Below are 17,338 nucleotides of genomic sequence, written 5' to 3'. Positions count from 1 at the left end.
TTCATGCCCGTTGCTGGTTGGCTAACTAGCAACAGGGTCTTACCAGCCAATGGAATTGTGTGATTACAAGCCAGGGGAATCCCATAAAAGAGGGCTCCCCTGGCCCAGAGAGCCAGTCCAGATTTACTTCATGCCTTGCCAATAAACCAAGAGCTGACTGTCACTCGACTCGTGTCTTACTGCCGGCGCGATCTAACACCCTGGTTTGGACCTTCAGGGTTCTTCTCAACTTCTGCTTCTCTCCTCAGGTCTAGAGATGTTTCTCATCACTTGCTTCATCTTTGGTGTCTTGGGCAGCCTTACCTGGGCAGGTAAGTTGTTGCCAGCACTCCACAGTCCATATATCCCACCTCCATCCTGTTTCTCCATTTATCTAGAGCTCGGCTAATTGTATTGCTTTTATTCTTAATGAGGGAGCCTTTATTTCTAGCTATGATCCATTTACACAGATCCAGAAAGGCAGAGAGTTCCAGAAGGCCTCCGTTTCTGACTATATGGATTATATCATACCAAATACTGGTATGTACAGGATGAGGCTGGCATCTCTCCACTAAACAGGACCTGGGCATTTTACACACCCTGGGCCAGATCTGGCCCTTTGGCTCTCTCTGCCTGGCCCATATGAGGTCAATTGGAAATTAGAAATCAAATATAAATAAATGTATGTCGTGCATGCAATACAACTGCATTGTATTATCTTGAAGGCAACTTTTTATTTTCAATTTACGTATGTGCGTGCATGCTTGCCTATGGACCTTCACAGTCCTATTAGTTTGGCCCTCCACAACAGTCCCGGTTTCTCATATAGCCCCTTGGGAAAATTAATTGTCCACTAAAACTGAGATGGTATAGATTCTCCTGCTTGAGCAGGGGGCTGGACTAGAAGACCTCCAAGGTCCCCTCCAGCTCTATTCTATTCTATTCTATTCTATTCTATTCTATTCTGTTCTGTTCTGTTCTGTTCTGTTCTGTTCTGTTCTGTTCTGTTCTATTCTATTCTATTCTATTCTATTCTATTCTATTCTACTATATCCTACCCTACCCTACCCACTCTACTCTACTCTACTCTACTCTACTCTACTCTACTCTACTCTACTCTATTCTACTTTACTCTATCTACTCTACTCTACTCTACTCTACTCTACTCTACTCTATTCTATTCTATCCTACCCTACCCTACCCTACCCTACCCTACTCTACTCTACTCTACTCTACTCTACTCTACTCTACTCTACTCTATTCTACTTTACTCTATCTACTCTACTCTACTCTATTCTATTCTATTCTATTCTATTCTATTCTATTCTATTCTATTCTATTCTGTTCTGTTCTGTTCTGTTCTGTTCTGTTCTATTCTATTCTATTCTATTCTACTATATCCTACCCTACCCTACCCACTCTACTCTACTCTACTCTACTCTATTCTACTTTACTCTATCTACTCTACTCTATTCTATTCTATTCTATTCTATTCTATTCTATTCTATTCTATCCTATCCTATCCTATCCTATCCTATCCTATCCTACCCTACCCTACCCTACCCTACCCTACCCTACCCTACCCTACCCTACCCTACCCTACCCTACTCTACTCTACTCTACTCTACTCTACTCTACTCTACTCTACTCTATTCTACTTTACTCTATCTACTCTACTCTTTTCTATTCTATTCTATTCTATTCTATTCTATTCTATTCTATTCTATTCTATTCTACTCTACTCTACTCTACTCTACTCTACTCTATTCTATTCCATTCTAATTCTTCTAAAACCCAAGACCCACGCTGCATCCCTCACTTCTGGCTTTGTTCTCTTTGCTTTCTCATTCTGTTTTTCTATTTTTATTTCAAGTTTTTAATTTTGGATTCATGGCTTTTATTGTTTCCTCAAACATAAAATACAAAGAAAAATAAAAATAGGAAATTAGGGGAAGGAAAAAAGAGGGGGAAAGAAGATATGGGGTACAAGGAAAAAAAGCAAAAAAGTGTTGACTTCCAACTCTTTTTAACACAGTACAAGATAACAACATGGCAGCCTCAACTCTTTACTTTTACACATTAGTATATAACCAGCCATTTCTATAACAAATTGATTTAATCTGCAAAACCAAAGTCAAAGTTTCATTTTTTTTTCATCTCAAGCACAAAATCCAGAAGTGATGCCCAAATAAAAAACATAATTAAATATATTCTCCTCTTAAGCAATCAGTTTAATCATTTCTGCTTTATCTTCCTTGCTGTGGAAATAATATATATTTCTGTTTGCATTTAATAATCTTTATAAACTATCTCTATTTATATTAACAAAATTCACTGTATTCTTTCAAATTCTTTAACCTTAAAGGGAAAAAATACTTTTTTAAAATCCATTTTAAAACTCTGAACTTCTCTTTAAGCTAATACATCTTTTTCTTTAACTTTCTCTTAACATAGATACTTTCAAATACACTTTCAATAGTATTTCACAAGCTTTAGGAATTACTTAAGTTTATATATAAAGGGAAAAATGCATTTTCAAACCCATTTTGCATTAAGATTTTCTTCGAATTACAAATTTCAAACTGATAAAAATCCACCTTAATTCCAATTGACTCATTGAGTTTAAGTCACTCCTTCATGGAATAAAATCTTTTTCTTCTCTGGAGTGCTTATTGAGTAGTTACATATTTCTCTTTTGCTCAAGGATTTCTCTACCTTGTTGGTGTCCATGGGGAAAAAGTCCATTTTTATTCTGTTTTCTGAGCAGGTCCAAAGGTTCGGACCGTCTGCCCTCCTGGCACCTTTGCTGATAAAGACGGAAGCCAGTGGTATTGCTACAAGTTCTATGAAGATCGGTTCACCTTTACTGATGCTGAGGTAAGCCCCCTGAGGTAACTCGCCTGAGGTAACTCACCTGAGGTAACTCACGTGAGCGGGAAGGATTCCCTTAAGCTGGCCCAGAGTTTTTCCAAACTTTATAACGCCAAAATGTCCATCTCATTTTTTTAAAATGAAGAGCACCTGCTGCATGACTCTCCTTTAGAAAAAAGATAGAAGTCTAAAAGAAAGAGTAAAATAAAATACTTTAATAATTCTCTAGAACTCCCTTCAGTTTAGTACTTTGATAATAAATCTGAACGGGATTCATGGGCTGGCTTCACTTCAATGTTGGAGTGAAATTCGTTAAAGGAAGCAGAACTGGAATAAGACATCCTCCTGCTACATTTAAATGGGATTGGGTGGTGTGTGATTTAACAGGTTGTGCAACTCAGCTACTGTCTTGTCTATGTTGTGGGAACAAGGCCAACAATCACAGGGTTAACAGGGGTTCCTCACTTAGCAACCAATCACAGTTAGGACAGTGATGAAAAGGTATCTTTATGGCTAATCCTCACATTTATGACAGTTGGAGTTGACTTAGCAACCGCTTCGCTAAATGACTGAGTTGCTGGTTCCAGTTGTGGTTGTTAAACGAGGACTGCTGTACCTTCAAAAGTTCAAGCCATGCTCCTTCAAAGTGGGCCCTTGTCTCTCAGGGTGTCTCTTTATTTCCACACACAAACACACACCTCCTTCCCTCTTCTCTCTCCCTTCCACACCTTGTTTGGATGTCCCACTTTTTTGTGTGGTATCCCACTGCTGACACCACTTTCACACTTTGCTCCAAAGCCCGAGAGCCATCTTCCCCAATATATTTTTTTCTTTATTTTTCCTTGTTGGGCAAGAAAGTCATGCTCGCATCTGCAGCCCCTCTTAGGAGACCTTCAAGGGCAGGAACCTAGTTGGGAGGACCTTGTCTGCCCAGACTGCAAGACACCCCCGGGTTGTAGCAGACCTGCAATTGACAGCCTGGTTTGTTGGTGCTGAGATATTTTTGGTTCTTCTCTCTTTGCAGGAAGAGTGTCAATTCCAATGGAGAGGCCATTTAGCATCTCTGACAAAAGACAAGCAGGTCAAAAGCATCGGTGCTTATGTCACCAAAGAAAACCTGGAGGGTGATTTGGTCTGGATTGGACTCCAATATATGGTGAGTCCTTGGTCCTCCTGGCTCTGAGCCACCAGCTGTTCTGAACAGCTGTTTCCTGAGTAGTGATTTACACCATCCTTGAATAGCCCAGCCACCTTGTTCCATCCCCGTCCCTGATGCTGGTCTTGTCCCATGTTAATGGGTAGATAGACCATGTGGTGTAGTATCTAAGAACCGTCCCATTGCTGTTCCTGACACAACAGTTCATTTAGTGACCGTTCAAAGTTACAAGGGCACTGAAAAAAATTGACCTGTGACTGTTTTTCACACCCATAGCGGTTGCAACATTCCCAGGGTCACGTGATTTACCTTCGGATGCTTGAGAACCAGTTCACATTTATGACGGTCGCAGTGTCCCAGGGGGGTCACGTTATCCCCTTTTGTGACCTTCTGACGAGCAAAGTGAATGGGGGAAGCCAGGTTCACTTAACAACCGTGTGACTAATTCAACACTTGCAGGGATTCACTCAACAAATGTGGCAAGACAAGTCGTAAAACGGGGCAAAACCCACTTAACAAATTTCTCACTTAGCAACAGAAAGTTTGGGCTCTGTTGTGGTTTTAAGGCGAGGACTACCTGTGTTTTAACCTGGATTCCCACACTGAGCAGGCCGCTTGTTCTGTCCCAGCCTACGTCCGTCCTTGTTGCGTCACAAGAACAAACCCCTCTTTAACAGTAGACTGGGAAAACCAATCCCTTTTTATTTCAAAAAAAGTCCTGATAAGTTTTCTCCAAAACAAAAACAACAGAATACTTTTCCAACAGATAATTGGTTAAAAAAGCAAACAGAGCAGGAGTTAAACAAGAAATTCATCGGTAAAACAAACAGACCATGATCCCTGGAAGTTCTTTACAAACGGTTGCCTTCAGCAACCAGCACCGCCCACACCTTCCCTTTTTATTAAGCAGCCCCAAGGCGTGGCTTCTCAATGCCTTCTCCTCCTGCCTTGGAGTTGCCCTATTGACTCCCTCTGACCTGCTCTAGTTAATTGCCTTCAGTCTGTAATGACCTCCAGCTGTGAGTCCTCAAAGTCTGACTCATCTTCCCCACATAGCTGTGTCTCATCCTGACCATGATTGGAGGGGCCAGGCTCTTCATCAGATTGTGAGTCTTGTAATTCATCAGAGCCTGACTCTGATGGCTCCCCAAACCCACCCCCTCCTCAGATTCCCCAGACTCAGCTGTTGGGAACACAGGCTGGCACGGAATCGCGACACCGCTGGACTCAAAGGCTCAGGGATCTTTATAGCCCCAGGAACCTTGGATTCTATGCATCGCAATCGCAATAGCCCTTATACACTTATATGCCGCTTTTGCATCCAAAGGACCTAACTGGGTCTCTGCCTAGGACAATCGAAAGAATGACTTAGGATAACGTCCGTGTGGTGCTTGCTTGCACAAAAGCCTAATTAGCAGGACTTCCCCCTTTAAATTAATTTAACCTAAATTTAGAATTGGAATTTGAATTTTTTTATCAGCCCCCCCTCCCCACGTTCCCCATTCACCCACCTTAACATGCTTTATTCTGCATTGCACAGGAAACTGGATGGCGCTGGACTGATGGGACACGATCCACGTATAAAAAGTGGAGCTGTGATGAACCCAAAATTGAGTTTAAAAATGACACTTGCGTCGGTCTCTCTCTTGCATCTGGTCAGTATGAGAATCCATCGTTCCTTAGTATGGATGGAGTTTGCGTCTGTAATTCCAGGAAAGCAGTGAAGGGAAGGGAAGACGGGGAAGGGAAGGGAAGGCAGGAAGGGAGGGGAAGGGAAGGCAGGAAGGGGAAAGGAAGATGGGGAAGGGAAGGCAGGAGAGAGCTTTGTGAATGCCTGGTTTTATTTCAAACATTTATATTTACCCGGCCACCCAGCTCAATCAAGGTGACCCCGAGTGACATACAACAAGAAGAATAAGCCTATAATCTAAAACATCAACTGTATTTCACTTTAAATAGAATCTGAATAGAATAGATCAATACAGTGTTTTTCAAGATTAGCACCTTTAAGAAGCGTGGCCTTCAGCTCCCAGGATCCCCCAAGCAGAGACCAAACGCTTGAGGGAAGACCCCCGTCTTAACTCCCTTGATGAAAGAGCTGAGTCTGCTCTAGCTCAGCAGGAAGACTGTTCTGGAGCAGGGAGGCAGCCACAGAAAAGGGGCCCTTCCCAGATCCCACCAGATGGCAAGGCTTAGATGAGGGGAGCTGCAGCATGCACCCCACTTGTGGGAGAGGAGCTGGAAGGCGGAGTTAAACATGCCATCTGTTTGAAGTCTTTGTGTCACCACGAGAGACCTAGGTCCAGTCCTTCTGAATTCTCTTGACCCTTATCTAGTGCCCATTTAGCTTTGGCCGTTACTTGACTAGATTCTTGTGTGTGGAAGCTGTTTGCACTTGATGCCACCCATGAGTGGGCGTGGGGCAGGCAGATGTACTTGAGAACAGATGGTCTGCAAGTAGCCCAATCCTGGGCCATATTGGGCTCTAAAGTTGATCACCACCCATGTTCCTTTCTTTCAGGGCACAAGAAATGGGTTGCTAAAGGCTGTGGCCGCACATATCCTTTCCTCTGCAAATGGAAACCCTTTTAAGCCATGTCTGAAGATGGAGTTAGGGGGGCTCCCCATTGAACGGAAACCTGAGCTGAGATCTTTTGATTCCATCTTCTCCATGTGCAAAAACGCCTTTTCCAGAAAGACCAGCTGAATGTCACGCAGTTGGTTCCTCTCTGTCCTCTGAACTTGCTTCTCTCCTCCTCTTTCTGAAGAATGTGCCCCTCCCTTGATAATAAAGTCTGTTGCTCTGCCCTTGTCTTGAGCTTGGCGTTTCTCTCCCAGGGGGTCCAGGGCCCCTCCCTGAATACCTCTCAGAGGGAAGAGGGTGTTGTGTGTTGTGCAGTTGGCTTTCTGGTCACCAAGACATCATGCCACCTTATTGACTCCTTTCCTGGCATCCCTCTCTCCCACCTTTTCTCTCCGAGGGAAATACGAGATTAATGAGATGAGAAACGTGGATTTGTGGAAATAATGTCCCCCTGGAGTGGAAAAAGGTCCATGCAGGGTGGGTAGCTGGAGGATCGCTGAAGCAAACCAGACCAAAAACATTAACCAGCAAAAGCTGAAAGAAAGTCATGCATTCGTGATGGTCACCTTCTGGTTAATTGGCTCCTCCTGCCGGCTCTGGTGAGACCCCAGTCGTGTCTCTTCCGGAGTGTTTGAGCTGGAAAGCAAGGATGCTCCTTTCCTTAAAAAGTTCCCTCTTCTCACTGAGGGCAGATCAGCTCTGAGGGTTCCTAGATCAAAGGTCAAGGTGCAAAGGAAACCCCAAGGCTGGTATTCCTCAGAGTGCTATCTGCAAAAGGGGCTTATGGTCCAAGGTCAAATTATCCTACTTTGTAGACATTGTGCAAAAATCTAGCTCTCCAGACGAGACTTTAATTCTGGGGAAGATAGAAGGAGAGAGAAGAAGATAAACAACAGCCAAGCGGATAGAAAAGGTAACACATGCAAATGAAGGCAAGTATAAGTGTCCCAGGGTAACGTGGCAGGATCCAATCTGAGTCGGTCACTGGGACCAGAGGTTTATTCTTCCGAGCTTTCAGACTCGTTCCAGAGCCCTCCTTAGGAATCTTCTCACTCTCCAGAATGTGTGCAGCTGGGCTGTTCTATGCAGAGTATTTGTGCCTGGTTGGGCGTGCCTTTTAGTTGTTAATTGGGTTGTTGATGGCTGGCTATTAAGTCATTGATTGTTGTTTTCTTGGGCTGCTGCACCCTCAGCTCCTAAGTACATGGTAAACTGGGGGTAAATCAGCACTCCTGTTGACTACAAGGGGCCTGTTTCCCAGACTTCAAACATTTCTCTGGCTATTTTTGTCCCTGCTCAGCCAACAATCTTAGTAGCTGAGCAATTGAATTGCATGTCCTTGTTCATTGAAGTTGATTGCAGTTCAAGTCTCCTCACCTAACCACTTACTTTCTCCTGTTTCCTCCTTTTTTTGTGAGTTGTAGAGGGGGGAAATTTGAAGTTCCACCTCCTCCGCCCCCTCCCCTCTAGCACTGACTGTATTACCTAGTTTGGAAATGAAACATCTGCAAGAAAACCACCAAGCTCAGAGAGCAGCAAGGACCCCACAGTCCTCCTCCTCCTCCTCCTCCTCTTCCTCTTCCTCTTCCTCTTCCTCCTCCTCCTCCTCCTCCTCCTCCTCCTCCTCTTCTTCTCCCTTTTCTCTGCAAACTCCTCCCCCTTCTAGCACTGATGATGCTTCCTAGTTGGGTCTTGTCTACAAGAAAACAAGGCAGCTCGGACAGTGAATGCCCATAACTCCTTCAAAGGCCAGATGAAAAAAATCCCCCAGCAGTGGGGCTTTTCTCCCCAGATATGGAAGCAACACAGGCTGCTGGCAGAGGGAGAGCTGAGGTTAGGTTAGGTTCCCCCTAAGACCTTGGACTGCTAGAGGGCACTGAGGACTAGAAGCATCACAAGCACTTTGGTGCCCTCCAGATCTTTGCAACCCTGACAGAGTAGTCTAGCACAGCCCTGGCCTTCAGGGTCCCACCCCACCATCCCACTCTTATGCCTTTTCCAGCAGAGTGGAAATCATGTGCCAATCATCTTTGGCAGCAGTAAATTGGTGCTGAGGCCCAACAGATTCTCAACCCTCCAATTAAAATGAGGTGGACATGCAAGAAAGCATCAACGCAACAACCGATGATCCTTCTTAAGAGATAACCTCCCCCCCCTAAAGCTGAGCCCTGCCAGGAAGGGGACTGGGGTTGTCTGGAGCTTTGGGCCTCAACCGTCTCCTGGGGGCCCCAAAGAAACAAGGCCAGTCATGCTAGGCAGAATTTATTGGACCTTCTGGCCCATCAGGAGCAGCAAAACCAGATCCCAGCTACAGAGAGCATCCATTGAGCGAAGGGGGCAGAGGAGAGATTGGAGCAGGTGAGGTGTTGGGTGGTGGGGTGGTGGGTGGGGGGCTTCATTGCTTCTCCAGACTTCACCAGGTGCTTCTCTCCCTCCGGAGTGGGAGAAAGTGTGGTGTGTGTTAGAATTTGCCCTGGCAGATGAAAGGTTGCTCGGTTTCGCACGGCATGTCATTCCATTTGAGATATGCTTGAGAGCAAAACAGAAAGATTCATTTCCAATGTGAACCCATCTTCCCACTGCTTTGCCCCACACACCCAACAGGACCTCACAGCGAGGCACGTGTGTTGCGAGTGAACTCTTTGTTTCGCAGCTTTTAAGGCAAAGACGATCGGCCACCGGGCTCACCAGTGGTTTCCTTTAGCAGGGGTCTTTTTGAGGGTCTTTCTTCTTCAAAAGGAAGAAGAACATGCTTAGTTGAGAAGAAGACTTCCAGCCCAGAAAAGAGGTAGGTAAGTTGGGGTGAAGGTTCATGTCCTGGGGGGTCCCGGAAGGAAGGGGCTCTGTTTCCATTGGAGAAATGGGTGGGGTTGGTCTCAAATATGTGTGTCTGTGGCAGCCATTTCATAAGCAGCCTTTGGGGCCATTTTGCCAACATAGCCACAACAGACCAGCTTAGCTTCAAAGGGATCTACTGGGTGAAGGTTTGGATCCAACCCATTAGATTCCATTATAAATTGCTGTGATCAAAAACAAATGAAACAACGTTGTAATACAAATGTCTGCCTTTGTGCTGGCCTCCTGACATCAAGACTCAAGAAATACATTCTGTGCTGCTATTGTGATGTTGTCCACTGGCAGGTAGTCAGGCTCCCTTGGAGTGCAAAAGTCTTGTGCAAAACCAGAGCCAGTTTGGACAGATGACCACAGCCATCGGTCTAGCCCAGGGGTAGGCAACTTGGCTCTTTTATGACTGGTGGACTTCAACTCCCAGAATTCCTGAGCCAGCATGGCTCAGCTTGGAAACCTCTCCCTTTCCCCTCAGCGTGGCTGGCTCAGGGATTCTGGGAGTTGAAGTCCACGAGTCATGAAAGAGCCAAGGTTGCCTACCCCTGGGCTAGCCATCTGCCAATCCACTCCTCCTCCTCCTCCTCCTCCTCCTCCTCCTCCTCCTCCTCCTCCTCCCCGGCCTGGTCCCACCTTCAGGAGAGCAGCTGAGGGTGATGTTTGGAGGGGAAATAAAGAAAGCCAGTTATCTCCTGAACCTCTCCTGCATCCAACCTGCAGTGAATGAGGACAGACCCTGCGTTGCCTCAGTGAGGATGGGCTGATGCTAAAGAATTTCCACTTGCATGAAGTTGGGAGGGGGGCATCAGAGAAGAGTCTGGGTTTTTTTTAATTCCTGATCTTTATTTCTGATCTTTATGACCAGCTGTCTGCAAGCAATATAAATCCTTCCACTCCCCACCATCCAGTCAGAGCTGAAGAAGCTTCTTGAATGAGAAGCGAAACATCTTCCAAAGAAACACAAGAAAGCCCAGTTGCCTCTTGAAAAAGCACCTTTGGGTCAACCGTACCTGGATGGTTGGGAATCTCCATGGACATCTGATCTTTATTCTTATAGTTATCTTATGTTTCTTTTGCTTTTTTCTGGAGTTTTGGGCTGTTCTTGTGATTGGTTTACAATTAGACTGGACCTGTATTAATTTTTCTCTTCTCTAAACACTGAGTGGCTGAGATTCGTCCCACTGCAATGGAGTTGAAGTTGGATATTTAAGCAAGGAAAGAAAGAACAAAAAGTTGTATCTCCTGTGACAACAATGACCTTTAAGAAGTAGGTTGATATGGAAATTGTTGGTTTAATTATGGGGCTGTAATAATTAAGTTTGGGTTTTTGAAGAAGTGATGAGTTCCATTTGTGTTTATCCCACGGGTGTTTTGTGTTCCCTTGACTGTATAGAGGGTCAGGCTGTGAGAGCTTAGCATCCAAGGGGTCAAAAAAGGTCATCAGCTGCCAACTGGTGGGGGCTCCAAGCAGGATGAAATGGGTCCTCATTGTTTAAAGGGCATCTTCAACACCCCCCCGTCCACCTTGGCTCACCTCTTTTGGCCAGGAGCTCAACACAGTACTCTTTGTTCTGTTGATTGTTGGGCTCTCCTGAATCCCAGGATGTGTAGTTGGTGCTGGATCTGTCTGTCCACTCCCAGATGCCATTCTAGAATGAAAAGGAAGCCACAGTTAGCCAACAGAGGAGGGGGGTCTCTGTCTGCATGGCCCAGGAGCAGAGATGAAAAGTTGGCAAGGGGCAAATAGACTCTCTCTCTCTCTCTCTCTCTCTCTCTCTCTCTCTCTCTCTCTCTCTCTCTCTCTCTCTCTCTCTCTCTTTCTTCTTCTTCTTTCTTCTTCTTCTTCTTCTTCTTCTTCTTCTTCTTCTTCTTCTTCCTCTTCTTCTTCTTCTTCTTCTTTCTCTCTCTTTCTCTCTCTCTTTCTCTCTCTCTGTCTCTCTTACTCTTTCTCTTTCGCTATCTATCTAGTCAACCTCAGTTGATCTGGAACAGCTAACCGAGGTTAAATTTGATGAATGTTTGGATAGGTGACAATCAGGAGAGCCAGAGAAAAGATACCCCAGGAGAAAACTACCTTGAGATGTCCATGAAGTCACCAACTCGGTTAACACCAATTGATCTCAGAAGGGTCAAAGCCAATGAGTCCTTGAGTGGGGAACTGCCAACAGACACCCAGAGCTGTAGGTCAGACTGAAAAGCATCCTGGGAATTTGTAAGTGGGGGGGGGGGAGGACCTACTTCTGTGTTATTGCCAGAAATTAACATTTCTACTCTTAAAGTCACCAGGAGCTGAGCTCAATTCCAGGGAAGCGTCCCTTCTTTGTACATTGTCATCCAGCATTTTTCAGGAATTGAAAATGCAACAGCGCTCCCTCCTCCTCCTTCCGTTATATATTCAAGATGGACAGTATTTAATATTTATTTGCTACGTACATGTAGGGGTGTGGGTCTATACTTATGTTGATCATAGTATGTTTAGGTGTGTGTCATGTATGTGTTTCACTTCGAGAGCGGGCAACTCAATTTCATTTTTGATGTGTGCCGTTGTGCCCACAGTAAAAAAAATGACAATAAAGGTTATCTTATCTTATCTTATCTTATCTTATCTTATCTTATCTTATCTTATCTTATCTTATCTTATCTTATCTTATCTTATCTTATCTTATCTTATCGTAGCAGAAGACGAAATCCTACCGGTCACAGAAATGAGCAATTTGTGCATAAAATAAAAAAAGGTGGAAGGAAAAAACAGCCCTCCCAGCCCTTCCTGCAGTCCCTCAGTTGATGGCCCACCAGAGTCTCCATTCAGAGGCCATTCAGTGGGCCAAAAAGGGCAAGGCAGGCCGAGGGAGGGTCTGAGTGAGATGAAGTTGGGATAAAATCCATTTCTTTGGGACTTTAAAGACTGCAGTCGCTTCTTCAACTGGGCAGGAAGGGTGGGTGAGGGGGCAGGAGAAACGGTTTTGCCCAAGGCCAGAGTTTTTATCAGAGAGATCCCTCCCATTGGAAGATCCTTAGAAACAAGAGCAAACAAATTGAAAAATATTATCGACAGAAAGGACCTACTTTCTGTGGATCGTTCAGTCCGATCGAGACGTCTCCGTCACTTTCGAGATAGTCGGAGACATACTCGGCCAGTTCAGCGGAATCTGCCCTGCTATGGATGGAGGCGAGGTGGCAGCCTGGCTTGTAATTCCTGCAAAACATCTGGGAGAGAGCAACAACACAGAAAAGAAACATGTGTGTGTGTGTGTGTGTGTGTGTGTGTGTCTCCATGTGAGAAAAGAACGAAGATCTGATTCCCACCAGATGGTCCTAAGCACCATCTGAGCCTTGTTGACCGCCATAGATGACTTTGCTGGTATCTGCAGCTCTTGAACAGTTCCTGATTTAAATTCATGATTCATGGTTCAAAATCTGAGATCCCCTCACTTGAGGTGGCCTACAGATACCGGCCATGAAAGCCTAAACCGGTATATAGTCCAGGGAATACTCGCATTTCAGACTGTCCTAAAATCAGGACCTTTGCTATTTTTTCATGCTCCCAGCCTAGTGGCCCTCTACTTCAGCCCAGCCAGAGGGGACTTGGGGGGCTGTGCAAGGCTTTCCCTAGACTTCTCCTCTGCCTGGGCTGGGAGGTTCACAGACACACAAGAACTTCTAACCTCTGCATCGTTCCAGTTCTTTTGGTCATCAAAGACCTTGTAGCACAGCCTGTTCATGGGGAGCCAATCGTGGGGACAACAACAGCTTTTCACTCCTGTGTGAGAAGAGAGAAAGCCCAACAAGAAGATGACCAGGAAAAAAAGGAGGAGGAGGAGGAGGAGGAGGAGGAGGAGGAGGAGGAGGAGGAGGACTGTGGGGTCCTTGGTGCTCTCTGAGCTTGGTAGATGTTTCATTACCAAATTAGGTAACTTCATCAGTGCTGGAGGGGAGTTTGCAGAGAGGAAGAGGAGGAGGAGGAGGAGGAGGAGGAGGAGGAGGAGGACTGTGGGGTCCTTGGTGCTCTCTGAGCTTGGTAGATGTTTCATTACCAAATTAGGTAACTTCATCAGTGCTGGAGGGGAGTTTGCAGAGAGGAAGAGGAGGAGGAAGAGGAGGAGGAGAAGGAGAAGGAGAAGGAGAAGGAGAAGGAGAAGGAGAAGGAGGAGGAGGAGGAAGAGGAAGAGGAGGAGGAGGAGACAGTTGGGTTGGCAGAACATTCTTAACCATCAAATCATCTTTGATGACAATAAATTGAAACTGATTTGGGTTCCAAGTACAACAGCTGTGTTTGCAGAAGGTCCAACAATGGGGTCAGTTTGGTCCTTGGTTTATTTCCTTGAAGCTTCACATCTTGTGTGAACCTGTCCACTTTGATTGGTGTGTCATTCAGTGAACTGTGCTAAGCCACAAAATGGGTTCCTTCAAGAACCAGGTCGTAGACCAGAGTATAGGGATCGAGTGGGTCAGTTCTAGAGGATCTGCAGTGGCCTTTTGGCTGACCCATAACTACTCAAGGGGTTTCAGGGATGGCTATTTGTGGGCGAGAGGCACTCAATGTGTAATGATAAAAGGAGGGATCCTTCGCCAAGCTTTTAACTATTTTGATGGTGTTAATTTTGCTTTGTGTCCTTGCACGCAGTCCTGGGTCTTGGAGCAGAGAGATAAGGTGAGATCTAAGTTGCACAATAAGCCAAACAGAAATAAAAGCAACCTCGGGGAGAGGCTTCTGGGGGCTCAAATCAGGAAGGGGGTTGGTTGCAAGATGCTTTAATCTCTCCCGACATGAGAGACACCTGGTTGAACTCACCACTTAGGGCCACCAGCAGCAAGTTGAGGCTCACAAAGAGAAAATGCATCATGGTGTTCCTTTTTTCCCTGCAGAGAAGAACAGAGGGGGGAAGAAGTGGGAGGGTGAACCAGGCTCATGGAAAGACCCCATCAGGAAGGGGGACCCAACATTCAACCCAGGGCCAAGCTGGGAGTCCCATGATTTGGGGATTTGACCAGCTGGACCCCATTTCCCCTTGCGTGGTCATGCAACAGCAGTACTGTATAATGGTCAGGAGCCTCCCTTAGAAAGACTCTTCTGTGGGTCTCTCTCTCTCTCTCTCCCACAGGGATCCCCAATAGATCCCTTGCTCCCTGCCTGAGAGACCCTCCCACAGATCCTCTGGTGGAACCTGGACATTGCCTGCAGCCCCCTGGAAGAGGTCCCTTCAGATGGAGAGAGGTATGCAGGAGTGATCTGATGCAAAGACCTCACCTGTCTTGTCCCCCACAGGTGGGAGAGCAGCACTCACCTGTCCTGGGTCCTTATCTGGAGTGCTGAAGCTCAACTGAGGTGGAGGCTGAAGCAGGACGATGTTGCGCTGTGTAGAAGGAGATGGGGAGGTTGTCCTCTGCCAAGTCTTTTATACCCCTAAACCACAAAACCCACAAACATGAACATTAGGGTGTCGTGTTGCCCTCTTTTCCCGTTAATGGCCTAAACTCCCACAGCAGTTAAAACAACACAGACACACGTGTACATAGGTTGTCCAGAAGCTTTCATAACTAGCTGTCATTTCAGCAAGGTGGTGCGTTCTACATGCTTTGTTTAGTAATATTTGAGCAATAATTGTGAGCCTGTGGTTTTGCTCCCTCCCGCATGCCTTGTGCCTAAAGCACAACGGGAGTTACACAAAGCAAACCGTGCCTCTGGCCTTGTGCTTTTATGAGGCTGCTCTCCTGCTTAGCTCAACTATCTTATCCATGCATTTCCATGCAAAGCTGGCTTTTTTTTTTGTTCCTATGTTTAGCAAAGCTGATTAATGTTTTTGGTTGCAGTCTTAATTTTCCCTCATCACATTTGCCTCCTTGGATAGCAAGTCTGCTGCAGAAGTGAGTAGAAGGATTTATAGTGTAGGCCAGGGGTAGGCAACCTTGGCTCTTTTATGACTCGTGGACTTCAACTCCCAGAATTCCTGAGCCAGCTGTGCTGGCTCAGGAATTCTGGGAGTTGAAGTCCACGAGTCATAAAAGAGCCAAGGTTGCCTATCCCTGGTCTAGGCAAAGGCAAGGCAAAGAGGGGGGGTTCTGGGGGGGGGAAGGTGGGAGAAATTTCTTTTCTTGAAAAGGGAATTTTGATCTTAAAACCAGGAAGTGGTTTCTTTGCACAAAAGATCTAATAAAAGCCTAAAGACAGACAACTTGACTCACTGGAGCTGACTCGGATTCTACTTATTTATTTAAAACATTTGCATAGCTGCCCATCTGATATTCAACTCTGGGTGGCACCCAATCAACAGGTATAACAACGTCAGTAACAACCAACAGGGTCCCAGAGTCCTCACAGTGAAATCCAGGTGAAGCTCCATCTGTTGCTCCTTCCAAGCTTTATACAGTTAAATACTTAACAAACAAACACAACAAAATATCATTCGTGGCTTAATATTAACCATGTAGCAAAAAAACCCTCTCTGCTAGTCTTTGCCTGGACTCTATCACAGCCTTGTAAAGACGTAAGAATTCATCTCCTTACTTCTCACCTATAAGAAATGGTTTGTTTGGAATTCAGAAAAAAAAGGATATTCTATTACAGGGCTTTTCAACCTTTTCACCCATTGTACCACTTTTAGGATATGGCAATATCCGAGGACTACCAGTCGCCTAGTAAGGTGTCAAAAACTTCATGACCCAAAAAAAAAAGAAAAGGAAAAAAGTGATAAAGTACAGATAGTCCTTGACTTACAACAGTTCGCTTAGTGACTCTTCGAAGTTACAATGGCACTGAAAAAAGTGCCCCCCAAGCCACAGCCGAGCAAGACGCCTGCCTGCCCGCCCGGCCGCGCTCTTCCTCCTGTCCGAGGTTTTCATTGTTGTGAGCATTTCTGTTCAGGATTGGCAGCGGGGGTGGGGTGGGGGGGTGTTTGGTTTTTATTCCCCCGTCTGCTGGGTGGTTGGAGCAGGTTTTGGTCACTTCACATGACCCTGGGACACTGTGACCGTCATAAGTATGAATCGGTTGCCAAGCATCTGAATGTAAATCACAAGACCCTGGAGATGCTGCAACATTCCAGCTGATCGGCGGTTCTTCAGGGCTCAGCAGAAGTGTCAGGATCAGTGCTGTTTTCCAGCTGATTGGTGCTTCTTCTGGGCTCAGCAGAAGCACCAGGATCAGCACTGAGCTCTAGCTGGATCCTGGTGCTGATCCTGGCGCTTCTGCTGAGCCCTGACAGCCCTGCAGCTCCAGCCGTCTCTCGCTCAGGCTTGTGTGGTGCTGCCACCGGTTCAGCTCATTCCCCTTCCCCGTTACCACTTTTCCAGGATGGTCGCATACCACCTGCCAGGTGCCAATGTACCACAGGTGGTATCCGTGCCACTGGTTGAAAAGCCCTGTTCTATTACTTATAAGGGGAGGGATTTCTATTAGAGAAATTCTTTTATTTTAGAAGGGGGTTTTGGTCTAAAACCAGAAAGTAACTTCTTTGCACAAAAGATTTGTCAACAGGCCAAAGACACATGGCTCCAACTGGAGGTGAATCAGATTCTGTTTACTTATTCATTTATTTAAAACATTTATATAGCTGCCCATATGATATGGAACTCTGGGGGGGAGGGGTCTCCCAAACAATGATTAAACCAACATCAATCATAAAACAACACAAGACGTTCATCTATTAAAACACAGTAAACATTAAAAACCTGGCATGAAAGGGAAGCTTCTGCCTGCGGTCCCCTCCTTAACAGAATTAGAGTAGAACAGAATTTGTTGTGTCCCGTGCCTGCAGAAGCAGGCGCGGGAAGTTGCAAGAGTCCCGGGCATTTGCAAAAGCTGCCCGGGACCAGACTGAGCGGCGCCGGCCTTGCGCGCATGCGCAAGGCGGGAAAGGACTGCCTTGTGATTGGTTGGAATTGCCCGGGGATCAGAAGGTATA

The 17,338-nt window shown here is 45.8% G+C and overlaps 2 protein-coding genes across 2 annotated transcripts in view; one reads left to right on the top strand and one right to left on the bottom strand.

The window, feature by feature from the left end:
- LOC107297149 (snaclec agglucetin subunit beta-1) overlaps positions 1–6,814 on the top strand; it is a 12,321-nt gene extending 5,507 nt beyond the window's left edge. The window contains exons 2-6 of the mRNA XM_015826507.1: positions 249–311; positions 2,747–2,856; positions 3,875–4,006; positions 5,547–5,661; positions 6,528–6,814. Of these exons, the coding sequence (XP_015681993.1) occupies positions 257–311; positions 2,747–2,856; positions 3,875–4,006; positions 5,547–5,661; positions 6,528–6,598 (483 nt within the window). The 5' untranslated portion in view covers positions 249–256 and the 3' untranslated portion in view covers positions 6,599–6,814. The remainder of the gene's footprint in view (positions 1–248; positions 312–2,746; positions 2,857–3,874; positions 4,007–5,546; positions 5,662–6,527) is intronic.
- Positions 1–14,281, bottom strand: part of LOC107297150 (C-type lectin lectoxin-Thr1-like) — a 34,167-nt gene extending 19,886 nt beyond the window's left edge. Inside the window, exons 1-2 of the mRNA XM_015826508.1 lie at positions 14,230–14,281; positions 13,103–13,197 (exon numbers count right to left, since the gene is read on the bottom strand). Of these exons, the coding sequence (XP_015681994.1) occupies positions 13,103–13,197; positions 14,230–14,281 (147 nt within the window). The remainder of the gene's footprint in view (positions 1–13,102; positions 13,198–14,229) is intronic.
- Positions 14,282–17,338: the final 3,057 nt, after the last annotated feature.

Source organism: Protobothrops mucrosquamatus, unplaced genomic scaffold (assembly GCF_001527695.2).
Source record: "Protobothrops mucrosquamatus isolate PMUCROS unplaced genomic scaffold, P.Mucros_1.0 scaffold3158, whole genome shotgun sequence".
Lineage (NCBI taxonomy): Eukaryota > Metazoa > Chordata > Lepidosauria > Squamata > Viperidae > Protobothrops > Protobothrops mucrosquamatus.
The sequence above is the reverse complement of the archived record's forward strand: the minus strand, read 5'-3'. Positions and strand labels throughout refer to the sequence as shown.